Source organism: Zea mays, chromosome 1 (genome assembly GCF_902167145.1).
Source record: "Zea mays cultivar B73 chromosome 1, Zm-B73-REFERENCE-NAM-5.0, whole genome shotgun sequence".
NCBI classification, from domain to species: Eukaryota; Viridiplantae; Streptophyta; class Magnoliopsida; order Poales; family Poaceae; genus Zea; species Zea mays.
The window spans coordinates 207,084,986-207,105,540 of NC_050096.1; the positions used below are offsets into that span (position 1 = coordinate 207,084,986).

General features: G+C 48.9%; 2 protein-coding genes across 2 annotated transcripts; both read left to right on the forward strand.

Moving 5' to 3' along the window:
• Positions 1-2,681: 2,681 nt before the first annotated feature.
• LOC109943494 (LOB domain-containing protein 29) lies at positions 2,682-4,185 on the forward strand. Its single transcript, XM_020546663.2, has 2 exons — positions 2,682-3,023; positions 3,416-4,185. The coding sequence occupies exons 1-2, from the start codon at positions 2,745-2,747 to the stop codon at positions 3,782-3,784; spliced, it is 648 nt and encodes a 215-aa protein (XP_020402252.1). The 5' UTR covers positions 2,682-2,744; the 3' UTR covers positions 3,785-4,185.
• A 1,643-nt stretch (positions 4,186-5,828) lies between these two features.
• LOC100285054 (BET1) lies at positions 5,829-9,540 on the forward strand. The gene is made up of 5 exons (NM_001157949.2): positions 5,829-5,989; positions 7,520-7,667; positions 8,879-8,935; positions 9,007-9,066; positions 9,147-9,540. The coding sequence occupies exons 1-5, from the start codon at positions 5,976-5,978 to the stop codon at positions 9,234-9,236; spliced, it is 369 nt and encodes a 122-aa protein (NP_001151421.1). The 5' UTR covers positions 5,829-5,975; the 3' UTR covers positions 9,237-9,540.
• The last annotated feature ends 11,015 nt before the right edge of the window (positions 9,541-20,555 follow it).

Sequence of the window (20,555 nt, forward strand, 5' to 3'; positions counted from 1 at the left end):
CATCCTCTGTCCTAAACTACTATATACCTAGATATATAATACAGGTTGTGTGCCTAAAAAAACCCAAAACAACCTGTACATTGGAACGGCGGGAGTAGATGATGTGTATAAGTTTCCCGCTTGAGTATGCCACCGCCTCCCCCCACCTACCAGATACGTACGTCTGCCGGCCAATCATGCATACACGTGCAGGCCAATTGGGGGTTCTAATCTACTTACTGTCCACCATCTCGAATCTTGACCGGTCCTATGCTATTAGTTTGGTGTATGCGTGCAGGTAACTCTAGCTTAATTCGATTATTTTATAATGTATCCACTGCTCACCCCTAGTGCTAGCTAGTGCATCCTAATACTGCCAAATTTGACCGTCCAATCACGATCAGCTGCTACTCACTGATGTTCACATTTTAACCACCCGCCAGTCCAGGGTCTTACTACTACTTCCGAAACGCAGACCTGTTCCTCTCAGATCAAATGTGTCGTTTCAGCCTAATCGCCCCCGTTGCCAGCTAACAGCCAACGAACCAGGTAAATGAACACTCCACTAAAGCTATGGGGGCTGGAATCCTTTTCTGTCTAGCAAAAATGACGCGTGTCATGGTATTAATAATACTAGACATGCATTAGCAATATATATGGTACTAATGGCATGCACTCATAAAGCTGAACAATATTGCTTTAGGATGGTTCCATCTTTTAATCCTCAACAGCAACCACTTCAACTCGTTCCACGTCCACAGCAGAGTGGGCCCTTCACCGTACTCCGAAAATCAGATAACAATGCTTCCATGACTAACTTACAATTGCACGTGGGTCTGTATTCACTAAAGATTTGGCATCTAACATGGGTTAGAGAATGCAAATTGTGCAGATAACTGCAGAACTCATGAAGACATCATTGTTTCTTCATGCATTATTTCCCCCCTACTGGTGGTCTGCGACTTTGCTTGCCCATAGGCAACTAGGGCTGTGATGGTGCGTTACCATATCAAGATCCAAGACCGCAGATAAGATTAGTGAGCCTTCATATTTTAGCTTGCTGTGACAATCTACTGGAGTAACAAGTTACTGTTTCCATGATATGTTGCAATTATTTGTTTGGTTCAATTTGCATGTTGTTCTTAACTTTTGGATCCTGCAGGTCTGGCACATACTGACGTACAGGATAATGAATATAAAACTTATAAACAAACAGGTAGCAGAAAGCTTTACCTTATCAAACCAAAAAGAAAATTATGCTTATGCTTATGGACCCTGCAGGCCAATCCACAAACAAGTAGGTGCCTGATCAACCATCAACAAAAGATGCTGGTTTATGAGCTGTGCATTGAGCTTTTAAATGATGCAGAAAGCAGTGAAATGGCAAGGCCATAAATCCAAATTTGAGAAAAAAATTGTTTAGATTTATAGGTGATGCTATAGCCTAGTCAAGAAAAATGGAAATACATAGGTGACTAAAATAATCAGTAAAGTAAAAAACAACAAAAGGACCAGCTTTCTCATCAGAATTTAATCAATAGGAACCAGCTAAGAGAAAGGTTTAGATTAGGAAAAGGCATCATTAAATATGCTCTGTTTGGTCTACAGCACAATTTAGTTGGGAAGAGGAGAATGATAGTAAAGGCAAAATACATGCCACTGGTGTGGCAGGTAGTGACAACTGATCATTTCATTTCCTTTATATACTTTCATTAGTCTGTAAAGTGGCACAATTGGTGTGGTCAAGCTTTATCATTATTTCTGCAAATTGCCAAGCAGAAGCACCACAATTTACATAATGAGTAATGTGGCCTCCATGAGATTCTAACTAAATAAACTAACTGCTGTTACTACTATGATAGAACAACAACAATAATGAAGCATTTTAGTCTCAAGCAAGTTAGGGTAGGCTAGAGTTAAAACACAATAAAACCTATAAGTCAAGGTTCAGACACATGGATGGCTGTTTTCCATGCACTCCTATTTAAGGCTAAATCCTTTGATATATTTCAACCTTTCAAAAAATAGCGACATTGAGTAAAGCTAATATTTGTGAATTGTGATGGTCTAGGCAGCCTAGTAGGGTAGAATAAATATCATGAGAGGTCCACCCGTTTAGCCATATAGGTGGTACACAAACTTTATGCGAAGTGATTATCTAATTCTAATCTAATCATAAGTGATGCATCTCGGGGACAAAATGCCAAGCTTCTAAGCATGTACTTAGAGATGACAACAACATATGAAAAAAAATGTTCAGCAGATTTTGATATTTCTGTCCTTACTGAACTAGCAGAAGGAAGTAAGATTAAGACATAACTTGGATATGAGTAAAGTTTATCAGAAAATGGGTGTTCAGGGAGATGTCTCAGCCTCTCTCTTATTTTTTCCATCCTCTTGATGAAATGGCAACTACCACTCCTGCATAGTCCCTAGTCCGGGAGATGAATGTAAAGTTTATCAACTAATAAACAATCAACAAGAAAATTATAAGTAATTTGGAGTGTTACATCGTTTGTCATTTAACCACTCTGGAAGGAATCTGAAGCAGAATTCAGAGTGGAACAACCATGATTAAAATAATTGAACTTGTAGTCCACTAGGGAGACCAAGATAAATTAATTATTCAATATACTGAGTTACTCACAGCATAAGCTAGTCTCTATAAATAGCAGAGAATGATGACCCCATGATTCATAGCATTCACATCAAAGAGTAAGAATAAGAGTATAAGACTAACAACAGCACCAAGAAGAAGACCCAAGATGACAGGCCTTGGCTCACCATGTGGTGCGTGCAAGTTCCTACGCAGGAAGTGTGTGAAGGGGTGTGTCTTCGCTCCATATTTCTGTCATGAGCACGGGGCTGCGCACTTTGCTGCTATCCATAAGGTCTTTGGGGCTAGCAATGCCTCAAAGCTCCTAATGCATCTGCCAATAAGTGACCGTTGCGAGGCTGCAGTCACTATGTCATATGAGGCGCAAGCCAGGCTTCAAGATCCAATATATGGCTGTGTTGCTCACATCTTTTCTCTGCAACAACAGGTAACAAGATTCTACATTAGCACTCATTTCCAAAAATAAAGTTATGCATAAATGATGTGTTTGGTTCACATTCAATATAGAAAGGGTAAATGTCACTCGAGCAGTCAATCTGTAGACTCATAGGAAATAACACTTACAACAAACTTAACTATAACATGAAAAAGTTTTGGAGTATCATATAATTTCATAAATGCAGCTAAGAGCTATCCACTAAGTGTGATGATATAATAAACATATCTTCCTATCTTATTATGAGACCGCTACTTCGTTATTTTTTAACAATGCATAAATTTATAGTATTCTAGATTATTTAAAAAGGTCTCTCAATCATAATAATTCACACTGCAAAGAAATCAACATTTACAAAGTGTACTATTTGTGAAATTTCATAGGTGGTCAGGCTGCAAGCAGAACTAGAGTCTTTCAAAGCTCTAGCAATACAAGGATGTGGAGATGGGTCCTTGACATCAAACCCTCAGAAAGAAAACTGTGAAAGATTAGCACCTTATATTCAAGACGGGCAGCTCTTTTACCAACCAACAATGGCAAACAATTCTTCAGTAAAGAGTGAGAGGCAGTTATACTTTGCAAACGATTGCTTCACATCAACGTCAACTCAACATTCTGAAGGTTATGAGCCAGATATATGCATGCCTGACTACTACAACAACAGCAATCCTTCTTGGACCACGCAAGGGAGTGGGTATCATGATATTGATGAGCTTCAATCAGTAGCCTTTGCATATCTGGACAATGCTTGACAAAACGAGGAATTTGATAGTTATTGTACAAGTTTGAATAGTTTTGGTAACAATACCTTACAGATGTCAATCAAGTTTTCTAGCATGGGCATTGAGTTACTGAAGAAGCTGTGTGTTGATGTACTCATAACTAAAACTTCAAACTGCACTTTTGTAGTTTAGAAATCCTAGTTTCTTCATGATGATTCCTGCAGAAGAATTAAATTGGAATTGTTCAATAAGAAACACATCATTTGGTGCAGATAAATAGAAGATTGAAACGAAATAGACCGTAACGGTATTGCATTTCAGTCTGTTATGTGGAGACCAAAAGGTTCTTGAGTGTATAATTGTAATTTTAGTGCTTGTACTGAACATCTGTTTAACTCTGTAAGCAAGTATATTTAGCCATTGCTTATCTCTCTCGTTTTTCCCAAAAAGATAACAATGGTGGTAATAAAGTATGGACTCAAAAAATCAAGAACATTATGTGAACCTGAAGAAAGGGGAACTAAAAGCAGACTCAAGTTTTTCTTTTCTGACGAAAGTCTCTTCATATGTAAACTATAAAACCCTGTAAACTAGTAGTAATAGGATCAGTGAAATTCGTGTTTATATTAAATGTCAACTTCACTTCTCGTTCAGTCTTACCTACAGCAATAACCCATAATGTATTATTTAGTCTGGTCTTTTTGTGGGTTATTTTTAGTATTTAGGGCCTCTTTGAATGCACTAGAGTTAATAATTAACTGCTAAAATTAGTTAAAGAAATCTAAACATTCTAGTTAATGGTTCAGATATTAGCTACTTTTTTAAAAAAAAAAACTCGTCCAGTAGGGGAAAGATATTAGTTACTTTTAACAAATTAGCTAATAGTTGACTAGCTATTTGTTAGCCAGCTAATTCCACTAACAAATTTTTAGCCAACTAAGTATTAGCTCTAGTGCATTCAAACAATCCATTAAACACTCTATCAGAGCAAGCCGTATATCACCCAGGATAAGCTGTTTTGATTGTTTCTTATTGAAAAGTCACCCAACTAAGTTACAGATTTTGAGGGAGGGAGTCTCGTTTCACAGCAGGTCATATGCTGAACAGCGCATAAGCAGCTTCTCCATGCTAAGCAGGGTCGACCACAATAAGACGCAGGCAATGATAGACATCTAGTTGTCAGACACTGAAGTTCATACCCTGTTTGGCACACCTATTTCATAGCTTCTTTATAAATTTAAACAGAAGTTATACCAAATAAAAACACTTCTGATGAACTAAGGGCAAATAATAAGCAAGCTGCTTTTCACGAGCTTCTCAGCTGCTTTTCCAACAAACTGCAAACAGCAGTTGTACCAAACAGGACATGTCAATGTGCCATACTATATACGTGTCTGATGAAGTATATTGTCGAGCATGTGTTGGGCGTAGCCGATGTCAAACTAGCACCAACACAGCATCATTGGACAGCAATGCCACCGTAAGAGTGAAGCTACCTCCAGCAGCTCTTCTATCATATTTCCTATCTCACCTCTTATTTCAAAATGCTATCTACAGTATTTTGCGAGAAATTTGCTGTTTTGCCACTCTCAAATTTGACTGTCTGTTATTATGCCATCCCGTGTCTATGACTGGTAGGACCGTCTGTGTCTATGATTTGTGGGTCCGATAGCATACTGACGAAGCCCACAAATGATAATGGCAAAATTGCCAATGGCTCGTATTTTGCACCTGCTGCTAGACAGCCTGAGGTCGCGCGTTACCTGGTGGAGCGGAAATCTCGTTAGGGCATCGGGGCTGGAGACTGCGTTGCTTGGACGCGAGAGGGCTCCCCCTACCCGCCACCCGGCGGCGTCCATCGCCGGAAGCCAAGGCGGGCGATTCGCCGCGCAGAAATGGAACTTCTTCTGATCTTCTCCAATTGATTGAAATGGGCCGTAACCGACAGGCGATGGGCCCATCTGTAGCAGTAGTGTGCATGCCACGGTTGCCACCCAACCCGAAAACCGGAAGGCAGGTGTCGCAGGTCCGCCCGCCCGCCCAATATCGGTTACGATTTGGGCCCACTGACTCCAACCCCATTTGCGTGGTCTTGCTCCAGAAGGACGGAGGAGGCGCATCAAGCTTTCATCAGATCTCGCCGCCCACCCACACCGGCAGGCAGGCTCCGTCGGCTTCTCCGCACCCGTGAGAACTCTTCGGCCAGTGAAGGTCGCGTCCGATGAACTCGAGAAGGTCAGGATCCTTAATAGCTCAACCCTAGCGAGCAATCCCCAGGACATATCTATCTATCTCGACTGTTATTAGTGGGTAGAACGAACTATTCCGCCTTTTTTTTACAGGTTCATGTCATAACGTGAGCTTGCGTGTTTAGGAATGTGGCGTTTTTTTACGCGAAGTAATGTGGTATTGCCGTATTGGTGCCGAACAATTTTCCCCATGCAAATCTGTGTAGTTTATACCGTTCGTTGCACCATACGGTGGATCCTGTTACCCAGCTTCCAATACCTGACCTGCTGAGTACTATCTGCTGCGCCCCCGCTTGTCCCTTTGTGCCTGGTGAAGTAAATCCCATTGTTCTTGTGACGCCTCAGCTAATTTCCCGGTACCAGTGGTTGGTTTCCCGGAATTACGAATTCAATGCCATTTACCCCTCTTGAAGCCCCACTTTAGCAGTCAGTTCTGTCAAACCATGACCATGAGGAGTTTTTTTTTTGGCAGTTTTGAATTCTGATGGATAGTCCTCATTTTAGTTTTACCCTAGGCCTGGGTTGTTTCTTCGGTTCCATTAATCGACCGCCATCATGTATTGATTTTGATTCTTCGGTTCCTTGCATGTATTGATTACTTTTGAATTCTGTGCTGCCTGAGCCACTTATGAAATATGCACATCCACGAAAAATATTGACCATCATGTATGATCCCTTCTCCAGGGCAGCCAGACAAGTTTTAGTCGTATGTCATTTTCATTGAACTAATTCAAAGCTAAATGCTGTATTTTTGTTTTCTGGTCCTAGATCGCAGTTGTGTAGGATATAATAATCTTCTGTTTCATCCCCTTACTAAGTTAAGCTTGTCTATTCCTGTTCTTTTGTTTTACATGCAAATACATTGTTACATTCAGTTGTGGCAATGTTTGTAAATGTTGTTTTCATTAGTTTGTCATGATTTCCCAACACTAGTCATTTTGCAAGCCAATGGCGATACTATCTAATTGCACAGGCTTACTAATTAAGACTGTCACTGTGCCAGGTCTTGGTCTACTGGTAGTTTAACTTACCTACTGCAATTGCTCTGCATTCGTTCTGTGTAATTGGTGAATTGCAGTCTAATCGTAATTCAAGAAAATTAACAGAGCAGCAACTAGCAAGTGCTTGCATACAGCCTTCCAGTTTCCTCATTAGATTGTACCTCATCCTTAATTTTCCAATTTACCACTCTTTCCTGTCAATTTCATATCGGCTTTGTGATAATGACTTTGTATAAAGTTACCTTTTCTCCATTAATGATCTAAGCAAAAGGTGTGGTTACTTGCCATCTATGTTAAATTTGACAAGATACATAAGATATGAGACTAGACATCTACAAAGTGCCCTATTTTATACAGAACTGAGAAAAGAATAGGCGGATGCCATGAAAAATGGCTACTTTGTCCTATATTCCTTCTGCAGTCATTGGAAGTACAGACAACCAGTAGATAATTGCACTGCTTTGGTTGTTAGCAAAATGGTAATGATGTCATTTATCCATTTTTATTATTTGCAGGGACTTCCGTAGCCATAGAGCTGCTTTATTTGATGGCATTGAAGAAGGTGGGGTGAGAGCTCCAGCTTATTCTTCTCGTGAAATTCATGAGCATGAGAATGATCAAGCTCTGGACAGTTTGCATGATAGGGTCAGCGTTCTCAAAAGAGTATGTATGCTGCACTTTCATATCTTTGCGGACCATTTTAACATTTTGTTGCCTTCAATTGACCTGGCAGAAACTTAATATCCTACTAGAAACAGGAAAGCAAAGGGCCACAGTGTTGAGTATGATAATAATTGGAAACTTTTGAAACAGCTTTATTTAATGTTGATAATAAATACCTTGATGCTACATCCTCCAAACGTAAAGATGAGATTAATTGTCAATTTGATAGACATGTTGAACAGAATTAGCTAGTTTTTGTACAAAGATCTACTATAAAGCAATAGTTTGGCAATTGGAATTTTCATATAATCCATATAGCTATACTAGTACTGGTACAGGTTTCTAGATCAACCGGCTGGTATGACATGGTTACATATACCATTTGTGGTGTTTCTGCCATAAAGATCGACTTGAATTATTTTCCAGCTGGGATTTCATGCATAAATCAGTAAATTGAATAATTAAAAAAATGTCATCTCCCCATCTGAGTGTTATAGTGTTTATGTAGCACATGAAATTGCATCAGTAAAATGCAATGTTTCCATCTGGGATTTATGCATACAGTGATACAGACCATAAAATTTAAGTTTTGTATGTTCTACACTGTTTCTCACACTAGTAGTGTGTCCGTGCTAATGCTATGGTAAAATACAAAACAAGATAAATTTCGTAAAGAAAATAAACAATTAGATTCATTAAGGTTCACATCTTATCTCTACCCCCTCTATAAGGGTGCGTTTGGTTTCAATGACAGGATGGGATGGGACGGGACGATCCCTCAAATAAGGTTGTTTGGTTCAGGGTCAGGGGTTGGGACAGGACTATCCCAGTGTTATCCCCAGTTATCCCTCAAAAGTGGAGGGACAAGAGAGAACGTCAGGGGACGTCCCTGTCCTGGCTGTCCCGCAACCAAACACACCCTAATACACCAAACCAGGCCTTCTTCGCTTACCCTGATCTGATGATTTTGGCTTTAGGATCTTCAATAAGTGAGAGAAGAAGGCTTGGGGAGAGATCCAGGCCATTCACTCATTTGCATGATGTTGGATTACTTTGGTACACAAATTTGGGTGTACTTAGATTAGTCATAACTGTGGTGGTGGATTTAGTATAGAGGGGTAGAGATTTTATTGATGCCACTTTGAACTCCATTATTGGTTGTTGGGTATTGTGAGTGTACTGTTTTTTTACTGAATCTTTTGTATGTTCAGCTGACTGGCGATATACATGAAGAAGTGGAGAACCATAACCGGATGCTGGACAGAATGGTACTAGTTTCTTTCCTGCAGCACGCTATGTTGCTGTCAATAAAACCCTGACACTTTAATTTCCGGTTCAGGGTAATGACATGGATGCTTCGAGAGGATTTCTTTCAGGGACGGTGGACAAGTTCAAGATGGTGAGGGTTTCCGTATACGTCGGTAGACCAGCTTCCCCCTCTAGCACCCTTTTTTTTCTCACTATAACTTCACTTGACAGGTTTTCGAGACGAAATCGAGCCGGAGGATGGCGACCATGGTGGCATCCTTCATTGCTGTCTTCTTGCTCATATACTACCTTACAAAGTAGCAGCACGGCTGTCTGGCTATAAGGTTCGCAGTCGCAGCCCCTGTTGTGTCGCTGCGTGTGATGATGTATATTGTGTGGTCCTACCTTCGCACTTGATGACCGGAACGTTGGTTCTCTCATAAGAAACGGAGCATTGGTGGATTTGGGAGTTGTCAGATACTCAGATGATGTTTTTTCAGATACAATCATACAATACGTGGGTGTACATCGCTGGAGCCGCCTGGGGGGCTGGTAAATGATATGTAACTGTGAACCGCAAAAGATATGCGATGACTTTATTACCATCGTTGTTGCCGCATTTGTACCTAATTCCTTTTGTTTTTTTTCCTGTTCATGTAATCATTTGTGCCCTTGCTGGGAATTCGGGGTATCTGGCATCGGATTTGTCTGCCAGAGATGCATCCTGTCGAAGGACTGTAGAAGGTGCAAGTGGGACTGGGAGGAGGGGGTGCGAATATCCCAAATTTGACTTTTGTCGTGGTGAGTGAATCGAACCTATGCGACGCAACCAGCATTTTTTGTGGCGATGCCGTGGCCTTTTGCCAAGAGAGTAGTTTGCCTTCTCCTTCACTCTGATTGCGACTAGACGTTCATGCTACTGGAGGCTGCGGCCTAACCACATGACTCCAGTCTGCAGGAGATGCAGGTTTTGCTGTGTTAGGCTCCAACCCTAGCCTGACCAAACCTTAGATAGCACATCTGTACACTGTACTGTATATATGTGTTAGGCACCCCATCTGCCTCTACATTACCGCTGACAGTCTCAAATTGAAAGACTGTTGGAAAATGGTTAAATTAGCTTTGATGATGCAAAGCTTATCCGATGTAGCAACTATTTTCCTGACATGGCATGCCCTGCCCGTCCCGGGGAGGGAAGGCAATATTCACTACTTGTGCTTATCTTAATACAGAGGCCTTAGTAAAGCGATGGCGTGAAAGGAGCACTTGTGTGTATCTTGAGGCTCCAACTGACGCCATGCTGCACAACCAGACAGCAACTCCACTCAAACAATGCCAGCACCATCAAAGAAAACAAATAAGCCATGTTGTACTGTGGCCTTGCACTCTCACAAGTGTGTCAGTGTGTGACGTTTTGGGTAATAAAATGGTACAGCCACCGCATCTCAGGAACAAAAAAACTGAATCAAGCTGCGTGATGGACTAAGGTCGTTTGGATCTTATTAAGGCCTTGTTCGTCTGTGTCGGATTGCAACCGGAATCATTCCAGCTAATCAAAGTTTATATAAATTAGAGAAACAATCCGGTCAGGAATCGTTCCGACCCACCAATCCGACATAAACGAACAAGGCCTAAGGCCGACTATCCGGCGAGAACTGATTTACGAATCTGCCTAAAAACACGAAACTAGATATCATATTCTCTAATGTAAAAAAAATATTATTGGTGCCTTTCTGGGCCAAATACTAACAATCCCTAGGACGAGCGTACAGAGTGCAGGATCTTAGGGACTTCTCTATGTGGGTCATAGGACCGTCCACGATAGCGTAGAGAGCTTTAGAAAGAATCCAAACCCCGCCTCCTCCAGAAAGAATCCAAAGCCCGCCTCCTGGGAGTGACCTTGTCGGGTAGGAAGAATCATCGCGTTGCTTTGAGGTTGCCAGACTATCCAAAACGTCTTAAGACGATGTAGAGTTGAAGCGAGGTAAAGATTAAGGTTGGAAAACTATAACTATAACTAGAACTATTCCTAAGACTAATGCATAAGGTAAATAAGGTAAAACTGGTTTGTAGATCGATTGTTGGTTCTCCCAATTGGTCGACCCTTCATATTTATAGAGGGTCTGGACCCGTTACTAGACGAAATCCAACAAAATCCCACAAGATATTTGGATAACCCCGCAAGAGATCAGGACTCCCGCTTGAACTAATCTATTCCTAGACAGTCTGAGCCTTAGTAACCAGGTTCCCGGATCGATAGGATCGAGGAACGGAAACGTGGTACGCGGTATGCTACAAAAACTAGAATTTAACACTATTGGAACGAGATTGTTCCCACGTTCCCGGAACGAGGAACATGGCCAAGCTCCCGGTTACTAAGGTCCGAGCTAACATTGCGAACCGTCCAAAACGCGAACCATCCAAGCCATCATGTCGGGTTATCTGGCCTGCCAGATCTGGTGCTCAACACATGCCCCTGCTTTTTTGCAGTGTTTAGCGAGCCAAAAGCAACTAGCACTCATGTATCTTTGGAGATCAAGGCATGCATGCCAACACATTTTCTAGAAGTATAACTCATTGTGAGAATATCAGTTTTCTATGAATCTTGCCAAACACTAGTGTCGGGGACCATAATTAGGGATACCCCCAAGACTCCTAATCTCAGCTGGTAACCTCCATCAGCACAAAGCTGCAAAGGCCTGATGGGCGCGATTAAGGTCAAGGCTCAGTCCACTCAAGGGACATGATCTCGCCTCGCCCGAGCCCAGCCTCGGGCAAAGGCAGCCGACCCCGGAGGATTCACGTCTCGCCCGAGGGCCCCCTCAAGCGACGGACACACCTTCGGCTCGCCCGAGGCCCAGTCTTCGCGGAGAAGCCACCTTGGCCAGATCACCACGCCAACCGACCGTATCGCAGGAGCATTTAATGCAAGGATCGCCTGACACCTTATCCTGACGCACGCTCTTCAGTCAACAGAGCCGAAGTGACCGCAGTCACTTCGCCGCTCCACTGACCGACCTGACAGGAAAACAGCGCCGCCTGCGCCGCTCCGACTGCTGTGCCACTCGACAGAGTGAGGCTGACAGCAGCTAAGTCCAGCCTCGGGCGCCATGGGAAGCTCCGCCTCGCCCGACCCCAGGGCTCGGACTCAACCTCGACCTCGGAAGACGGACTCCGCCTCGCCCGACCCCAGGGCTCGGACTCAGCCTGGACCTCGAAAGACGGACTCCGCCTCGTCCGACCCTAGGGCTCGGACTCAGCCTCGACCTCGGAAGACGGACTCCGCCTCGCCCGACCCCAGGGCTCGGACTTAGCCTCGACCTCGGAGGAGCCTCTGCCTCGCCCGACCTAGGGCTCGGACCGACCACGTCACTGGGGGGCCATCATTACCCTACCCCTAGCTAACTCAGGCTACGGGGAACAAGACCGGCGTCCCATCTGGCTCGCCCTGGTAAACAATTAATGATGGCGCCCCGCGTGCTCCATGACGACGACGGCTCTCAGCCCCTTACGGAAGCAAGGAGACGTCAGCAAGGATCCGACAGCCCCGACAGCTGTCCTTCCACAGGGCCCAAGCGCTCCTCCGACGGTCACGACATCACATGAACAGGGTGCCAAAACCTCTCCGACTGCCACGACGGCATGTACTTAGGGCTCTAGCTCCTCTCTGCTAGACACGTTAGCACACTGCTACACCCCCCATTGTACACCTGGACCCTCTCCTTACGTCTATAAAAGGAAGGTCCAGGGCTCTCGTACGAGAGGGTTGGCCGCGCGGGAGAACGGGCCACCGCATAAGGCTCTCCCTCGCGGACGCTTGTAACCCCCTACTGCAAGCGCACCCGACCTGGGCGCACGACAACACGGAGGCCGCGGGATTCCCCTTTTGCATGTCTCTTCCCCCCTTCGTGCTCCGTCTCGCGTCGACCCATCTGGGCTAGGACACGCGGAGACAATTTACTCGTCGGTCCAGGGACCCCCCGGGGTCGAAACGCCGACAGTTGGCGCGCCAGGTAGGGGCCTGCTGCGTGTTGACGAACAGCTTCCCGTCAAGCTCCATATGGGTAGTCTCCAGCAACCTCTTTAACCCGGGACGATACTCCGTTTCGGGAGTCTGGAGTTCATGTCCCTCAACGGCAGCTACGACATGATACTCCTTCCTCCGCCGCGCGCCAACGACAATGGCGGCCGTCAGCCCGCCCGCCGGCGGTGGAATCGACGACGTCTTCCCCTCGTGGCGGAAGAGCAACATCCGGGTCTGTCCCGTCACCTTCCCCGCCGACGGAGGAGGAGGCGGGGCAGGCATGGCCAAGCAGGAGGCAGCACCTCGTCGGCTGTCGAGCGAGTCGACGGCGTCGGTGCCCCAACGGGGGACACGTCGGGCGTCGACCTCGCGTCTGAGATGAAGACGAGCGCCGTTTCCCCGCAACACGCCAACTCCAAGCGGACGGACGACGCCAGCACGCTCGCGAAGGACATGCTGGGCGTTAGCCTCGTACCTGAGACAACGGTGCAGTTCGTCCCTGACGCGACTTCATCACCACCCATCGATCAAGAGGTACCGTCCGTTTCCGTTCCATGCATTTTGAATTCAGCTGCGATCCACCGAGCAACCCCGCTTCGGTGGACGCTTTCGTAAAGGCATGTCCAAACCCTCCGAGGTATCATATGCGGTCACCCTGGGACCGGCTGACGGCCGTCTCGACCTACGGGCCTCTGGGTTCCGAGGAAGATGACGACCCGACTCTGGTTGGGATTTCTCCGGACTCGATAACCCCAGTGCCATGCGGGACTTCATGACCGCATGTGACTACTGCCTCTCTGATTGCTCCGATAGCAGCCACAGCCTCGGCGACGAGGACTGCGGCCCAAGTCGCGAATGCTTCCACGTCGATCTAGGGGGTCTCGACGAAGGCAACCACCTTGGTATGCCGGAGGACGGTGATCCCCCTAGGCCTACGCCTCGTGTTGACATCCTTCGGGAGCTAGCTGTGGTCCCAGTCCCTGCGGGGGGTCAGGACGCACAGCTCGAGCAAATCCGCGAGGTACAGGCCAGGCTCGACGAGGAAGCAGGACAACTTGTGCAGCTTCGGCAAAATATCGGGCAGGAGTGGGCAGGCCGAGCACCGGCCGGAGAAGCGCGTCACCTGGCCCAGGACGTCCAGCACCGCATCGCCGACGATGCCAGGGCAAGGCTGCCTCCGGCTTCCAGTGGGGTCGGCCAGAACCTGGCTGCAGCAGCGATACTACTCCGAGCGATGCCGGAACCATCCACCACCGAGGGGCGGCGTATCCAGGGAGAGCTCAAGAATCTCCTGGAAGATGTCGCGGTCCGACGGGCCAAAAGCTCTGCCTCCCGAAGGCAGGGGTGCCCCCCGGAGCATCGCGCCGCGACTTCCCGATTCATGCGGGAAGCCTCGGTCCACACCGGGCACACGCGGAACACCACGCCTGCGGCCCCGGGTCGTCTCAGCAACGAGCACCACCGCTGTGACGGTCGAGCCCACCTCGACGAGAGGGTGTGCCGAGGCTACCACCCCAGGCGTGGGGGATGCTACGACAGCGGGGAGGATCGGAGCCCCTCGCCCGAACCACCCGGTCTGCGGGCTTTCAGCCGGGCCATACGTCGAGTGCCGTTCCCGACCCGGTTCCGAACCCCGACTACCATCACCAAGTACTTGGGGGAGTCAAAACCGGAGCTGTGCCTCGCGGACTACCGGCTGGCCTGCCAGCTGGGTGGCACGGACGATGACAACCTCATCATCCGCAACCTTCCCCTATTCCTCTCCGACGCTGCCCGAGCCTGGCTGGAGCATCTGCCTCCTGCGCAGATCTCCAACTGGGACGACCTGGTCAAAGCCTTCGCCGGCAACTTCCAGGACACATACGTGCGCCCTGGGAACTCCTGGGATCTCCGAAGCTGCCGCCAGCAACCGGGAGAATCCCTCCGGGACTACATCCGACGATTTTCGATGCAGCGCACCGAGCTGTCCAACATCACCGACTCAGATGTCATTGGTGCGTTCCTCGCCGGCACCACTTGCCGCGACCTGGTGAGCAAGCTGGGTCGCAAGACTCCCACCAGGGTGAGCGAGCTGATGGACATCGCCACCAAGTTCGCCTCTGGTCAAGAGGCGGTCGAGGCCATCTTCCGGAAGCACAAGCAGCCTCAGGGGCGCCAGCCGGAAGACGTCCCCGAGGCGTCCGCTCAGCGCGGCGCGAAGAAGAAAGGCAAGAAGAAGTCGCAAGCGAAACACGACGTCGTCGACGCGGACCTTGTCGCCGCCGCCGAGCACAGGAACCCTCGGAAGCCTCCCGGAGGCGCCAACATGTTCGACAAGATGCTCAAGGAGTCGTGCCCCTATCATCAGGGTCCCGTCAAGCACACCCTTGAGGAGTGTGTCATGCTTCGGCGCTACTTCCACAGGGCCGGGCCACCGGCGAAAGGTGGCCGAGCCCACAACAACGATAAGAAGGAGGATCACAAGGCAGAGGAGTTCCCCGAGGTCCACGACTGCTTCATGATCTACGGTAGGCATGTGGCGAATGCATCGGCTCGGCACCGCAAGCGAGAGCGCCGGGAGGGCTGCTCGGTAAAGGTGGCGGCGCCAGTCTACCTAGACTGGTCCGACAAGCCCATCACCTTCGACCAGGGCGACCACCCCGACCACGTGCCGAGCCCAGGGAAGTACCCGCTCATTGTCGATCCCGTCATCGGCAACATCAGGCTTACCAAGGTCCTCATGGACGGAGGCAGCAGCCTCAACATCATATACACCGAGACCATCGGGCTCCTGCAGATCGATCTGTCCTCGATCCTAGTCGGCGTGGCGCCTTTTCACGGGATCATCCCCGGGAAACGCGTCCAACCCCTTGGGCAACTCGATCTGCCCGTCTGCTTCGGGACTCCCTCCAACTTCCGAAAGGAAACCCTCACGTTCGAGGTGGTCGGGTTCTGAGGAACCTACCACGCAGTGCTGGGGAGGCCATGCTACGCCAAGTTCATGGTCGTCCCCAACTACACCTACCTCAAGCTCAAGATGTCGGGCCCCAACGGGGTCATCACCGTCGGCTCCACGTACCGACACGCGTACGAATGCGACATGGAGTGCGTGGAGTACGCCGAGGCCCTCGCCGAATCCGAGGCCCTCATCGCCGACCTGGAGAGCCTCTCCAAGGAGGCGCCAGATGCGAAGCGCCACGCCGACAACTTCGAGCCAGCAGAGACGGTCAAATCCGTCCCTCTCGACCCCAGCAACGACGCCTCCAAGCAGATACGGATCGGCTCCGAGCTCGACCCCAAATAGGAAGCAGTGCTCGTCGACTTTCTCCGCGCGAACGCCGAAGTTTTTGCGTGGAGTCCCTCGGACATGCCTGGCATACCGAGGGATGTTGCCGAGCACTCGCTAGATATCCGAGCTAGAGCCCGACCCGTGAAGCAGCCTCTGCGCCGATTCGACGAAGAAAAGCGCAGAGCCATAGGCGAGGAGATCCACAAGCTGATGGCTGCAGGGTTCATCAAAGAGGTATTCCATCCCGAATGGCTTGTCAACCTTGTTCTTGTGAGAAAGAAAGGAGGGAAATGGCGGATGTGTGTAGACTACACTGGTCTAAACAAAGCATGTTCGAAGGTTCCCTACCCTCTGCCTCGCATCGATCAAATCGTGGATTCCACTGCTGGGTGCGAAACCCTGTCTTTCCTCGATGCCTACTTAGGGTATCACCAAATCAGGATGAAAGAGTCCGACCAGTTCGCGACTTCTTTCATCACACCCTTTGGCATGTACTGCTACGTTACTATGCCATTCGGTTTGAGGAATGCGGGTGCGACATACCAAAGGTGCATGAACCACGTGTTTGGAGAGCACATTGGTCGAACGGTCGAGGCTTACGTCGATGACATCGTAGTCAAGACGAGAAAAGCCTCCGACCTCCTCTCTGACCTTGAAACGACATTCCGGTGTCTCAAGGCGAAAGGCGTAAAACTCAATCCAGAGAAGTGTGTCTTCGGAGTCCCCCGAGGCATGCTCCTGGGGTTCATCGTCTCCGAGCGGGGCATCGAGGCCAACCCGGAGAAAATCGCGGCCATCACCAACATGGGCCCCATCAAGGACTTGAAAGGAGTACAGAGGGTCATGGGATGTCTTGCGGCCCTGAGCCGTTTCATCTCGCGCCTCGGCGAAAGAGGCCTGCCTCTGTACCGCCTCTTGAGGAAGACCGAACGCTTCACTTGGACCCCCGAGGCCGAGGAAGCCCTCGGGAACCTAAAAGCGCTCCTTACCAGCGCGCCCATCTTGGTGCCCCCCGCTGCCGGAGAAGCCCTCTTGATCTACGTCGCCGCTACCACTCAGGTGGTCAGCGCCGCGATCGTGGTTGAGAGACGAGAAGAGGGGCATGCATTGCCCGTCTAGAGGCCGGTCTACTTCATCAGTGAAGTACTGTCCAAGACCAAAATCCACTACCCGCAAATCCAGAAGCTACTGTACGCGGTAATTCTGACGCGGCGAAAGTTGCGACACTACTTCGAGTCTCATTTGGTGACTGTGGTGTCATCCTTCCCCCCTGGGGGAGATCATCCAGTGCCGAGAGGCCTCGGGTATGATTGCAAAGTGGGTGGTGGAGATCATGGACGAGACAATCTCGTTCACCCCTCGGAAGGCCATCAAGTCCCAAGTCTTGGCGGACTTTGTGGCTGAATGGGTCGATACCTAGCTTCCAGCGGCTCCGATCCAGCCGGAACTCTGGACCATGTTTTTCGACGGGTCGCTGATGAAAACAGGAGCGGGCGTGGGCCTGCTCTTCATCTCACCCCTCGGGAAGCACCTCCGCTACGTGATGTGCCTCCATTTCCCGGCGTCCAACAATGTGGCCGAGTACGAGGCTCTGGTTAACGGGTTGCGCATCGCCATCGAGCTAGGGGTCCGACGCCTCGACGCTCGTGGCGACTCACAGCTTGTCATCGACCAAGTCATGAAGAACTCCCATTGCCGCGATCCGAAGATGGAAGCCTACTGCGATGAGGTTCGACGCCTGGAGGACAAGTTCTACGGGCTCGAGCTCAACCACATCGCACGACGATACAACGAGACTGCGGACGAGCTGGCTAAGATAGCCTCAGGGCGGACAATGGTTCCCCCGGACGTCTTCTCTCGAGACCTACATCAACCCTCAGTCAAGACCGACGACACGCCCGAGCCCGAGAAGGTCTCGGCCCTGCCCGAGGCGCCCTCGGCTCAGCCCGAGGCACCCTCGGCCCCCGAGGGTGAGGCACTGCGCATCGAGGGAGAGCGGAATGGGGTCTCGCCTAATCGAGACTGGCAGACCCCGTACCTGCAATATCTCCACCGAGGAGAGCTGCCCCTCGATCGAGCCGAAGCTCGGCGACTAGCGCGGCACGCCAAGTCGTTCGTCTTGCTGGGGACGGGAAGGAGCTCTACCACCACAGCCCCTCAGGCATCCTCCAGCCATGCATATCCATCACCGAAGGTCAGGAGTTATTACAAGAAATACACTCGGGGGATTGCGGTCACCACGCAGCACCTCGAGCCCTCGTTGGGAATGCCTTCCGATAGGGTTTTTACTGGCCAACTACGGTGGCCGATGCCACTAGGATTGTACGCACCTGCCAAGGGTGTCAATTCCACGCGAAGCAGACCCACCTGCCCGCTCAGGCTCTACAGACAATACCCATCACCTGGTCGTTTGCTGTGTGGGGTCTGGACCTCGTCGGTCCCTTGCAGAAGGCACCCGGGGGCTACACGCACCTGCTGGTCGCCATCGATAAATTCTCCAAGTGGATCGAGGTCCGACCCCTAAACAGCATCAGGTCCGAACAGGCGGTGGCATTCTTCACCAACATCATTCATCGCTTTGGAGTCCCGAACTCCATCATCACCGACAACGGCACCCAGTTCACCGGCAGAAAGTTCCTGGACTTCTGCGAAGATCACCACATCCGGGTGGACTGGGCCGCCGTAGCTCACCCCATGACGAATGGGCAAGTAAAGTGTGCCAACGGCATGATTCTGCAAGGGCTCAAGCCACGGATCTACAACGACCTCAACAAGTTCGACAGGCGATGGATGAAGGAACTCCCCTCGGTGGTCTGGAGTCTGAGGACAACGCCGAGCCGAGCCACGGGCTTCACGCCGTTTGTTGGAGACTTGTTCTCAAATGCTATGAATCAAGAACAAGGCAACATAAAATGTTAAATATCAAAAGCCCTTCGTCCTCCTAATCATTATTTCCCTTCGGATATAATGAATTTAGGACGAAGGTCATGAAAGATGTACCTTCATGATCATAGTAAAAAAAATGAAGAATATTCAAACAAAATACAGAAGGTAGTATGATTTCTGTAAACATTATTATTAATATATTTCTATTTATATTACTTATGTAGATAAAGATAAATTACAAATGTACCTTCGGCTTGAAGGAAAAGAAAGTACAAGCGTGACGCAAAAGTGAATGCCAAATCAGCGTGAACAGTACGGGAATACTGTTCACCTATTTATAGGCACGGGTCGCAGCCATACAAAATTACATTAATGCCCTTTACATTTATCAATAACTCTATGATAATTCTTCGAGGTCTAATCTGGTTTTTCATCTTTAAGTCGGTTTCCCTTTCCGTCGTTACTCCGAAGCTCTTCTACACACAGCTTCGGCTCTGCGCCAACCTTCGTGTTCTTTGTGCTTCTTCATACTGTGGCTCTGATCCGAGTCTGAAGATGCCTGTTAATGTACTTTACTCCAGAAACATTGTTAAATCATGTTTTTGAGGAACTTCGGAAGCCGAAGGCCCCCAACACCGTTCTTTCTAGTCTATGGGGCCGATGCCATCTTGCCCACAGACTTATAATACGGTTCCTCGAGGACGAGGGCGTACGACGACCAAAGCAATCGAACCAACCGAGAAGACTCACTGGACCAGCTGGAAGAGGCTCGGGACGTGGCCTTACTACACTCGGCGCAGTATCAGCAGTCCCTGTGACGCTACCACGCCCGAGGGATTTGGTCCCGAGACCTCCAGGTGGGCGACTTGGTGCTTCGGCTGCGACAAGACGCCTAAGGGCGTCACAAGCTCACGCCTCCCTGGGAAGGGCCATTCATCATCGCCAAGATTTTGAAGCCCGGAACATACAAGCTGGCCAACAGTCAAGGCGAGGTCTACAACAACGCTTGGAACATCCGATAGCTACGTCGCTTCTACCCTTAAGATGTTTTCAAGTCGTTCATACACCTCGTTTACATACGCCAATAAAGTCTAACCATTAAGGAAGGGTCAGCCTTGCCTCGGCAAAGCCTGACCCTCCCTCGGGGGCTAGAAGGGGTGAACCCCCTCTGCGTCAAAATTTTCCTCGGAAAATGTCTTTCTGCCAGAACGTCTTTCGTGCTTTTCGACTACTTCGAAAGTGGGATCCTGAAAACGACGGAGTACACGTAAGCAGCCAAGGCCGACCGAGCCGAGGGACTCCTACGCCTCCGGGATACGAATACCTCACTCATCACCTTCTGCGATAAGTAACTCACACTCGGATAAGCGATTCTGCTGACTGAACAAGTCTTAATGCTCGAAAACTTTTCTGCCGAAACGATTTTTCGTGCCTTCTCGACTATATCGATAACAGAATCCTA

Bases quoted from the DNA above. Each gene is read 5' to 3' on its own strand.
- LOC109943494 (XM_020546663.2), top strand. From the start codon at position 2,745: ATGACAGGCCTTGGCTCACCATGTGGTGCGTGCAAGTTCCTACGCAGG. The intron at 3,024-3,415 runs GTAACAAGATTC...GAAATTTCATAG, and splicing joins TCTTTTCTCTGCAACAACAG to GTGGTCAGGCTGCAAGCAGA.
- LOC100285054 (NM_001157949.2), top strand. The intron at 7,668-8,878 runs GTATGTATGCTG...TTGTATGTTCAG, and splicing joins GGGTCAGCGTTCTCAAAAGA to CTGACTGGCGATATACATGA. The intron at 8,936-9,006 runs GTACTAGTTTCT...TTTCCGGTTCAG, and splicing joins ACCGGATGCTGGACAGAATG to GGTAATGACATGGATGCTTC.